Genomic DNA, 11,429 nt, shown 5'->3' with positions numbered 1-11,429 from the left:
GACCGGCCGGAGTGTGGGTGACCTACTGGTGTCCTGTGCGTTGGCGGGGCGCTAGGTGTGGGCTATCGATCGGGGGAAACCCTTGGCCGGCGTTGCCGGTCACGATGTCGGCGATGCTTTTGGCACCGTTCTCCCTCTGGTGGGCGACATCGAGACTTATCCCTTGCCCTCTGCCCCCTGGTCCCGGGCGAAAGCTTTCAATCTCTGGATTGGGCAGCGACGGCGCGTCAGCGTCGTGTTCTTCTTGAAGACGCCATCTTGGGCAATCAATGGTTTGGGGTGTGGCGCGGTGGTGGTTTGTAGGTCTTCAGTAGGGTCCATGTTCGGCGGCCGCGGTGGGCTCTGGGTCTAGGCCAGAGACAGTGGCGATGTATCGGTTTCTTTCAGAGGTGAGGTAGCCAGGGCAGTCGTCCTCTCCCCGGCAACTTGTTCGCCGTCCAAGCATGCTCGGGGGTGAGCTGCTATGCCTGCCGAGGGGTCGGCGTCCTACGATCCAGGACGAGAGGGCAGTGGTGCCCTCTTCGGAGGCAGATTTGGATGGCTGGTCAATCGGGTTGGCCCTAGAAGGTGACAGAGCATGGCTCTTCTCCGGTGGCGAATAGCTCCCTTGTCGCTTGCTCGTCGATGACTCGATTTGAGTCTGTCGTGGGCTCTGATGTCCTATTGGGTCCTTTGGTTCTCGTTAGCTATTCTGTAGTGCTATGTATCCATGTCAATTTTATTTTCTGTTTCTTACTGTCTTGTTGGTGGTAATGCATGGTTGGTGCTTTATATGTAAAGCAGGGCGAAAGCCTTTTTCGTTAAAAGCCCGAATATCTTCAGTAACACATGCTCAATCAGTCTGCTGTGATACTTCATCCAAGACTTGGCAATGTTCTTGGCCTTCCAACCACCATGGAGACCTCTACCTAATTAGCCAGGATGACGAAAATTGTCTGATTCACAGTGCTCGGTACGCACAACCTCCGTAGTTTATTTACTAGTAGGAGGGGGCTAAATTATCCAACGATTGTCCAAGTACGCACTCTGGGTACACCTTGCTGAACTAGCCCATGCACGCACGCGCGTACAAAATCCTTGGAAGGGCCTTTACTTTCCACTCTGATTTTTTTCAAAAAAGGGGACTCCACGACCTCTGCATCAGAACGATGCATACAGCCACATTTATAGATAAAAAAGGTTCAACAAGTTCTTAATGTCTTGCAAGAAAGTAAAAATGGCAAGCTCACACAGAGCCACAACGCCAAGAACTGAAGGCCCAAAACCCACAACCGGCTGCCACAACAAAAGATAGGTAAACTAATCGCATATCCTATTACATGACCACCATCCAAACCGGTTGAAGATATCCCGCGCTACCATCTCCCACCGGACAGATCCAGTAACAAAACGCTCCCTGGCCTCCGTCGGAGTGAGTAAGGACCACGTACGGATCAGCGCGGTAGCCCGGAATAAAGCCTGCAAAAAATGAATAGTTGTTGGTCTGTTAAAAACCAAATCATTTCGGTAGTTCCAAATTGCCCATAACAACGCACATACTCCTACTCAAATGTGTCTAGTTGTTTCTGACTCTATCCCAGCAAGCCACGTTCCAAATAACGTACTGACCGAATTCGGGGGAGTAATGTTAAAGGCAATTTGCACGGTGCACCACAAAACTCTCGCCAACGGGAAATCAAAGAAGAGGTGCTTGATAGTCTCATCCCGATCACAAAAACTACACCTAGTAGATCCTGTCCAGTTGCGCTTAACCAAATTGTCCTTTGTTAGAATTACTTGTTTATGCACAAACCACATAAACACTTTAATCTTCAAAGGAACTTTGACTTTCCAAACATGTTTGGAACTAGGAATACTTCTAGAATTAATGACATCGATATACATCGATTTGACTCTAAACTCTCCAGACCTAGTAAGCTTCCAACACAACTGATCGGGCTGATGAGTTAGCTGAACCTCCATCAGTCTACTCACCAAATGAAGCCAAGCTTCCCACCGGTCGCCAACAAGCACCCTCCGAAACTGAATATTGAGGGGAATGGACTGCATAATCGTTGCAACAAGAGAATCACGACGCTGAACAATATGATACAGGGATGAATACTGGAGCGCCAACGGCGTTTCACCAAGCCAAGTATCCTCCCAGAAGCGAGTGGTGTTGCAATTACCGACAATAAACTTTATTCTATTAAAGAAGGCGGCTTTGACTCTCATAAGCCCCTTCCAAAATGGCGAGTCAGTTGGTCTGACTGTCACCTGGGACAAAGTCTTGGACTGCAAATACTTACTACGGAGAATCTGCGACCAAGTTGCCTCAGTCTCAACTGACAACTTGTACAGCCACTTACTAAGAAGGCATCTGTTCTTGACTTCAAGATTCTCGATACCAAGGCCCCCCTGGTCCTTTGGTCGACAGATGATATCTCATTTGGCGAGTTGGTATTTTCTCTTAAGTTTGTCACTCTGCCAGAAGAATCGGGGACTTCAAAGGAGGATAAGAGAAACATAGGCATACTCGTGAGCACCGAATTAATGAGAATCAATCGGCCTCCATATGACATGAGTTTTCTTTTCCAGCAACTCAGTTTCTTCTCAAACCGATCCTCGGTGCACTTCCACTCTCTGTTTGTTAGCTTTCGATGGTGAATGGGTATACCTAGGTACGTAAAAGGTAAAGCCCCCAATTCACATCCAAACAATTGCCTATAAGCCTCTTGTTCGTCCTTGGCTCTACCAAAGCAGAACAACTCGCTTTTATGAAAATTAATCTTCAATCCAAACAATTGTTCAAATAAGCATAACACCAGCTTCACATTTCTTGATTTAGCCATGTCGTGCTCCATGAAGATGATTGTATCATCAGCGTACTGCAGGATGGACACACCACCAACAACTAGATGAGGCACCAAGCCACCCACCTGATCGGCCTCCTTTGCCCTCCCTATCAGGATCGCAACATATCAACGACAATGTTGAACAAGATAGGGGACATGGGATCACCTTGTCTCAGGCCCTTGTGTGTCTGGAAATAATGACCTATATCCTCATTCACTTTAATTCCAACACTCCCTTTTTGCGTGAAAGATTCTACCTGGCGTCGCCAAACTTCATCGAAACCCTTCATGTGTAAGGCCTGTTGAAGGAACGGCCACTTGACTTTATCGTACGCCTTCTCAAAATCCACCTTGAAAATAAGTCCATCAGGTTTTTTCGTGTGAATCTCATGGAGCATTTCATGAAGGACCACAACCCCTTCAAGGATGTTCCTATCCGGCATGAAAGCAGTTTGAGTAGGCTGCACAACAGCATGCGCAATCTGTGTGAGCCTAATCGTTCTGACCTTTGTAAATTTTTTGAAACTAACATTGAGAAGACAGATGGGTCTGAATTGCTCGATTCTCACAACCTTTGTTTTCTTAGGAAGGAGGGTTATCGTACCAAAATTTAGCTGAAAAAGCTGGAGCTGCCCCGAGAACAAATCATGGAACATCGGCAACAGGTCCCCTTTAATAATATGCCAGCACTTCTTATAAAACTCAGCCGGGAAACCATCCGGGCCAGGAGCTTTATTATTTTTCATCTGCGAGATGGCTTCGAAAACCTCCTTTTCAGAAAAAGGAGCTGCCAAAATATCATTCTCAACAACAGTGAGTTGAGGCACATCCTCAACCCTAGACTCATCCAGAGACACACAGTTATCCTCTGGGGGTCCAAACAACTGCTTGTAATACTCAGTAATGTATGATTTTAGGTTCTCCTGACCGATAATCGTTCCTTCATCTTGTTCAAGCTGAAAGATCCTCTTCTTCCTGTGTTTGCCATTGGCGATCATGTGGAAGAATTGAGTGTTCGTGTCCCTGGACTACTCTTCGGACCTTGGCCCGCAGCGCCCACTTTAATTCTTCTTCACGAAGAAGTTCTTTCAGCCTCATCTCTGCGTCTAGCTTGGCATGAAGCTCTGCGGCTGGCAGAATCGTGGTTTCTGCTTTTACATCTAAGGATTGAATAAGGGTAAGGAGCCGTTCCTTTTCAACCTTATAAATCCCGCTTAGATGCTTAGCCCACCCACGTAGAAAACTTCTCAGGTGCCTAATCTTATTCTGCCAGCGCTCAAGCGCAGTCCTCCCTCCTGCATCCTTAGCCCACTCTCTGGCTACGAGATCAAGGAAACCTTCTCTTTCAAACCAAGCAAGCTCGAATGAGAAGACATTTTTATTGCCCAGGTGAGAGGCCTCACCAGAGTCAAGAAATAGAGGCGTGTGGTCAGAAATACCACGAGAGAGTGCCTGAACTGTAACAAAGGGAAACTTCTGTTCCCATTCGACACTTGCCAGTACACGATCCAACTTCTCAAACGTTGGATTTGGCATTGCGTTAGCCCAAGTGAACTTCCTACCCGAAATCTCAATCTCTCTCAGATCCAAGCTTTCAATGATAGTGTTAAACATGAACGACTATCTCCCGTCAAAATTATCATTATTCTTCTCATCACGCCTCCTAATGATGTTAAAATCCCCCCACCAGGATTGGTAGCTGCTCAGAGCCGCACACTCTAACTAGATCAGCCAAGAAATCCGGTCTGAATTCTGGCTGTGCGGCACCATAGACCGCCACCAGAGCCCAATCAAACCTATCAGCCTTCGAGCGCACCCTAAACTTAACAGCAAAATCTCCCATGACCACACTTCGTACTTCGAGAGACTCCCATCTCACACCGAGTAAGATCCCACCCGATCTTCCTCGCAGCGGCAGACAGTGCCAGTCGAAATCAATACCACCTGACAGAGTATTGAGAAATTGTGGCGAGAAATTATCTCGGCCAGTTTCCGACAAAGCAATAAAGTCCAGCCTATGCTCGATAGACGCTTCAGCAAGAAACCTTCTTTTAGCCAAGTCTTTGAGACCTCTGCTATTCCAAAAGATTCCTTTCATATCTCGTCATGGAATTTTTTAGCCGTGCGGATCCTAGCACTCCTACGCACTGCTGACGTCGGGTAAATCTTCCGCTTCCATTTGTGTTTAGGACTGGTCTTACTCTCCAGCTGGTCCTCACAACCAGGCTCAGGAGGTCTTACTACAGCATCCTCAAAACTCACATCTTCCTCCTCAGGCTCAGAGATGGGATTAGCAAGATCCGCACAAAAGTTATCCAGCACCCAGACCCCCAAAGCATCAATATCGGAATCATTCATGGGTTTGACCGCTGCTAAGTTACGAATCATTTCTAAAGCCCTCTCGGCTTCTAAATCCAGTAAATCATTAACGGAATTTGAAATTTCACCCTCATTACTCCCTAGTGAAATTCCTAATTGGTTTGCATTATTAACAATCTCATCGTTTGAAAAATGCAAGATAGAATTAGAAGTATTAACCGACATACCAGTAGTGACCTGAACGTCACGAAGCTTGGCCGCCCTCATGGCGCACCGCTGGTGTATATCGTCCACCTCCAGATGGTCCTGAAGACGGCAGCTCAACCGTCTCCCCTCAGAGACCGGATCCGGAATCCCGCCAAACGCTATGACCTCCTCCCGAGTGAAGTTGCCCTCGGGGGCCTCCTGCCTCACCCTGAACACCAAGCCGGTCCCCACGGCAGGGAGACGGCACCACGCCGGTTGATGGGGTAACATGGGCCGCCTGCCCTAGTTCCCCACCCAACCCAGCTAGCCGACAAGAGCTGCTCGCCGGCGCCAACGGAGGGCTGGCAACCGTAGACGCCGAAGGAGGAGAGAGCCCCGAGGCCACCTGCCCCGAGCCCCTTCCAGGGACTGAAACTGCCGCCTGCAGCTCCGTCCAATCGAGAGGAGAAGAGGGTGCCGAGGCCACCTGCCCCGGACCCCCTCCCGAAGATACAGCCTCCACCACCGACACCTCGGCCGGCGGGATAGGAGAAGAGGACCCCGAGGCCACCTGCCCCGAGTCCCCTCCAGCGACCGGAACTGCCGCCTGCAGCTCCGTCGTCGCGCCAGGAGGACAGGTAGCCGAGGACACAAACCCCGGACCCCCTCCCAAGGGAACCACCTGCTCGGCCGGATCCTCAGTCACCGAAGGACCACCAACGCGGGTAGGAGCATCCTCAAGACCCAAAGCGGGTAACGTGTGCTCAAAAGCCTCGAGAGACTCCACTCGCTCACTCCCCAATCTCGGAGGTGCAGAAGCAGGCTCGAGAGACCCAAATCTCAGAGTGGTCATAGGCAGCGAGGAGGGTGGAGCCGTCCCGTCCCCAGTCGTCTGCGAAATGGACCCCTGTCCCTTGGACAACTCTCGTCCAGGATCAGCGACCGGAGGCTCCTTCGCTCCCGCGCCATCATTACCCTCGTGCATATCAACATCAGTCTCGGTAGCTGACTCGCCGAACAGGCTATCATCCTCAAACTCAATCCCAAGGCTGTAAATCTGGCCACGATATGACCACTTAACCACATCAGGCACAAACTCAATGTCCAAAATACTAACCAGAAGCTGAGCTACCCCATGAGCTCTAGTGAAGGCCATGTCCACTCGCTCAGGTTTTCCAACCATGATGCCCAAGCTAGCAACGACCCTAGCATCCTGCATAGGCTTCGAGGGAGCCCTAGAAAAACGCAGCCAAGCTTGGGTAAGAGGCTTACCCTTAGGCTCCACCAACTTCCACTCATGGAACTCGAGGATGCCATCTGTACCTGGCACTTTGCACATCCCAAAACTCAGTAGCCTCTGCAAATCGTCCACCGACGGGAACTCAACTCTATACAAGTTTGCCTCGAGACTGACGAGCTCCCAATGGAAGTCCCCTGGAGCTAGCTCCCGTAGGCGCTGCACAATCTGGGTCTCAGAGACTTCTCCTCTAGACACTTTGACAATCCCAGTAGTCATACTCTGAGCCTCCTCAGGAGCCTCCCTCTCATTCAGAGACTCAAAGAACGTGAGTTCAGCACAGTACACTATACATCATAAGTGACGGTGCCTGATCCCTCAGAAGCGGACACTTCCCCGAGTCATGGGCTGGTTTGCCACAAGTATCGCACAAAACCGCTAAACACTCCGCTATAAAATGGCCCTTCTCGCCACAACGATAACACAACATTCTTTCCTTCTTGCGCGCCCACTTGGACGCCCTGCCCGAATCAGCCCTGTCCGACGCCTCCACAGACACAGATCCCGAGCCTACATTCCCAGGAACCTCGACATCAGCAAGTGTCGTCACCACCTCCATAGCCTGGGCAGACAACCCAGACTCCTCGGCAGCCCCGCCGGCGGCCGTCTGCTCGACCACAACGGTTGAATGATGCTGTCGTGGACGATACCGGCCACCTCGACCTCCTCGGCCACCACGATGACCGCGGAAACCACCGCGGTGTCGATTTCCCGGACCGGACGCCCCCTCAACAAAGCCACCCGTCGGACCCATGAACGGCCTCTCAACCGAACCATCACTCTGCCAGGCATACCCCCAACCACCACCCGTGGACGAGGAACCCCGGTGCTGACCATCTCCATACGCATTATAACCGTCATCACCCCATTGACCACGAGGCGCACCCGAATCAACTCCACCCGCCGAAGTTTGCGGCGGCGGTGCCTGCGTCAGCACCGGCGCAATTTGCGACTGTCGGGCGACAAAGTGCAGCGGCCTCGCGCCAGACTGAGGTGTAAGCGATCGAGGCTGTAGGCCAGCCGCAGGGGGCGGCGGCCTCGGACCAAGCGCACCCCTGCCCACAGCAGCAGACAAGGCCGGGGGTCGAGGATTCACACCAACACGGGCCGTCGCCGGCTGCGGCACCACCACCGGCGCCGGGGGTCTAGCACCCGGGAGACCCGAGCCTCGGCCAACCGCGCCAACGCCGGTTGCCCCGATAGCCGCATGCGGCCTAGGGCCGTTCCCCTCGGTAGCTGCCCTGCCGGCACCAGCGCCTGGCGTCGGGGCACCCCCACCGCGGCCAGTCCCTGGCGTTGGACCGACCCCACCTTGGCCAACCCCCGGCGGCAGGCCGTTTCCGCCACGGCCAGGACCCGGCGGCGGCGGCTGCCCTCCGCGGCCAGCAGCACCCGCGGCGGCAATCTTGCCCGGCGGCGGCGCAGCTCCTCGGCCAGCCATGGCCCGGAGTGGGGGGATGCATCTTGCCCGCCCTGCACCGCGATCGCAGAACCCAGGCCAGCCTCGACGAGATACCCTAGACCGTAGCGATTGCAGACGAACGCGTTGATCGATCGTGCATGGGGCGATAGGAGGAAGCGACGTAGTGCTCGGGGTGGACTGGGCCTCATACACAGCTGTCCCCGGCCCAACTACACGCGGGCCTGGCTCACACAGAACCGGCCCGCCCCCTGGCGCACCCAGATCGTGGCCCAACACGGAATTCAAACGCTGCGCCCGAGCGATCGCGATCCCGATCGGCTGCCCAGCCGGCCGCTCCGCCACGGCCGCCGCCGGCGTCCGGGAACCACTCGCTCGGCGCACAGGTCTCTTCTTCCTTTGAACTGTAATCCATGAATCTGGCCTAATCAAATCAAACAGCGTAAGATTGGGAAGACTAACCTTCGGGAGCGGACCCTTCCATGGCCGGATTGCTGTCGCCGCCGTTCTCCGGTGAACAACTCGACGGACCATCTCCTTCCTCTCTCCCGCGTGTAGCCCAACCCTCGCCGGATCGTCCACCGGCAAGACCGAGTCAACCACCGTGGCAACCTCGTCTTCGTCGTAACCCGAACTGAAAAATTCACAAAACAGGTCGGACGGGGTCGGCGTTGGCGGCGAGGCCGCCGGGTCTTCTCCGTCCTCGTCCGCATCCTCGTCAGCCGATCCGGCCGGCGCCGAGAAACGGCCGCCAACGCACGGGCGAGGCGCAGTAGCCTAGGGAAGCGCCCCGGCGGCCGACGCCCCGGTCGCCCGCGGAGTCGCCCGCAGGGTCGCCCGTTGGCCCACCTGTCCTGATAATTTACTAATTACAGATCAACGTTATCACTTTCCACTCTGAATGGGGGTTGAATTTACCAAAAATCATATACCGAATTTCCATGGACGTTGTCAGAGTCAGACCATTGTTTCTAACTCTCATGAATTACTAACTCACGCTTCCGATGCAAGTCGTTGAATTATTCCTAGCACGTGCGCGCGTACTACGTACAGAATGTCGATTTTTATTCCATCCTGTTGGTCCATGGCGTCCCATCCCTTTCCGGATGAATGGAGTAGAGTAATAATATGGACAGGGTGATATATTGACCACAAACCACAGATCCAATCGGGCACGTCCACCACTCACTTTCTCATGCCCTGCCGTGCCGTTAATTCACGTTTATTTGACACACGAGGGCAAATGTGCGATAACGAAGAAACACCATTTCATCGGCCTAGAAGCAACCGGATTATTCGTGTGCAAATTTTCTTCGGTACGCCTTTATTTTTATTTTTTTGATATTATTTGTAATTGAGTGGTTTCTCAAAAAAGAAAAAAATATCAAGGGGCAACCATCATTTTCGTCTAACAGTACGTGCATATTGAGATTGCAGCTTGCCATCAAGACATCTTCAATATTACTCCATTCAACGCCGAAAGCGACACACCATGGACCAACGGAACGGAAACAAAAGCGACCTTTCGTATGTAGTACTTCGTTAAGCTTGAAACCCTATTCGGAGTGCCAAACAATCCATTGACTTTTATGACTTCGATGGCATAATTTGTGGACATCAGCTATACCAGCGTTGCAAACCCTGTTCACTCGTGGAATCCGAAGAGTTGCATGCACTTGGTTTTCTGTCCACCGAGGGACGACTTCACCCCTTTGGAAGATTGGTGGAGCAAGAGTATTGTTTTGCCAAAGTATGTTTTATGTGATGTGGAATGCATGGAAGGAGCGGAACAGACGAATCTTCAATGAAACCACACTTACTATTGTGCAACGTAGTTTCCCTTGTAAGGAAGACATTGACAAAAGACTCTCACGCTGAATATGAAGTTCACAATTTCCTTTTCTTTTCTCTTATTTTTTCCTGGTTCCATGTAATATTTTTGTACTCCTTTTTTCTATGTCCATATGTTGAAATGGGCAGAGCACCCGCTTTCCCCGCAAATTTGGAATAATTTTGGTAAATTCAATAGGTAGACTTTCAGCAAACTTCGTCAATTATTCTTTTTATGCAAGAAGGTACATACATGCCTTTTCTCTCTAATTGAAAGATAAACATAACATCTGCAGCGAACAAGGGCATCTGCCCACCAAATGGTTTCAATAAATTTGGCATGAATAAATTAAACAATACACAAGTATTTACCAAAGAAATGTAATAAGTAATACTAGTCCTATACCAGATCTCCTCCTATACCGCGATTACACTACATTTTAACTTAAAAAACAAGTGACCTAAACATCAAAGTTACAGTAACTATATATGGTGATTTACGGTATACTCTAATCTATCTAACTGTTCAGAAAGAACTGATATTAACATCAAGTGAGCTTTTGGCGAGGGGTGGTGTCGCTGTAGCCGATGCCCTTCCTTTTTGTGGGGAAGATCATGAACACAAAACTGGACAAAAACGCAATGCCCAGAGGCAGGTTCTTGAGAAGCTCCTGGGTGTCCATGCCAGCGTTGGGGAAGAAGCAGTTCTGCAGCCCCACGTCGCTGAAAGCTACGGTGAGGAACACCAGGGCCGTGAAGATGGCGCGCACGAAGTCCAGCGGCCGGATGCGGAGCCTGCGGAACTCAGCGGGAGTCCACTGCTGCCTCTCCTCTTCGTCCGAGAAGTTGAACACGTTGAAACCGCGCGGCGTGGCGATGCCGTAGTAGAGCTTCTGGTCGCGGCCAAGTACACTGTCGGTGAAGGTGAAGAGGATGCACGAGATGGTGAGGATGATCACCAGCGCCGCGGTGAGCCACTGGTTGGAGGAGAAGCACTTGCCGTGGTTGGTGAAGGACGGGGACAGCGCCTGGTACGCCAGCACCGTGCCCGTCGGTAGCAGCTGCGCGAGGTTCGCGGCACTCGACATGACCTTGTCGGTCGGGCTGGCTGCTGGTCCAGCAGCTGCTGCGGGCGCTGTGGTTGGCACGTCGCCGGCGTCCTCGGGCGTGGCCGGAGCCAAGCCCGCTGTCCCGCCGTTGGTGTGTGGACTTGGAGGCATCTGGATCACTGTGGAAGACGGAGAAGGTGACGCCATCGTGTTGTTGATGAGAGATATCCTAAGCTGTTCCATTCTTGTGGCAACGCAACGTTGGTGTGTTATATAGGTGAATCCTCTTAGAATGGGTCCAAAGTTGGCCGCGTTGATTTGTCCATGCGGTGTGGCATTCTAGTTGAAGGCTGCACATATATTGACTTCAACTTTTCTAGGCGTGGTGAGTCGTATCTACGTGTAGTATTGAATTGTCTACGTTTGCATTCCATTTTTTCCCACGTACTCGGAACTCTCTCTAGATTTTCTTTGGTTAACGTCCACTAATGGCA

General features: G+C 51.8%; 1 protein-coding gene across 1 annotated transcript; it reads right to left on the bottom strand.

Annotated features, from left to right (window-relative positions):
- Positions 1–10,198: 10,198 nt before the first annotated feature.
- LOC123170373 (protein DMP3-like) lies at positions 10,199–11,157 on the bottom strand. Its single transcript, XM_044588234.1, has one exon. The coding sequence runs from the start codon at positions 11,140–11,142 to the stop codon at positions 10,435–10,437; it is 708 nt and encodes a 235-aa protein (XP_044444169.1). The 5' UTR covers positions 11,143–11,157; the 3' UTR covers positions 10,199–10,434.
- Between the last annotated feature and the right edge of the window lie 272 nt (positions 11,158–11,429).

Source organism: Triticum aestivum, chromosome 7D, assembly GCF_018294505.1.
Source record: "Triticum aestivum cultivar Chinese Spring chromosome 7D, IWGSC CS RefSeq v2.1, whole genome shotgun sequence".
Taxonomy (NCBI): domain Eukaryota; kingdom Viridiplantae; phylum Streptophyta; class Magnoliopsida; order Poales; family Poaceae; genus Triticum; species Triticum aestivum.
This window is presented reverse-complemented; position numbering and strand designations above follow the sequence as displayed.

Excerpts from the sequence above, each read along its gene's own strand:
- LOC123170373 (XM_044588234.1), bottom strand. The coding sequence starts at position 11,142 with ATGGCGTCACCTTCTCCGTCTTCCACAGTGATCCAGATGCCTCCAAGT.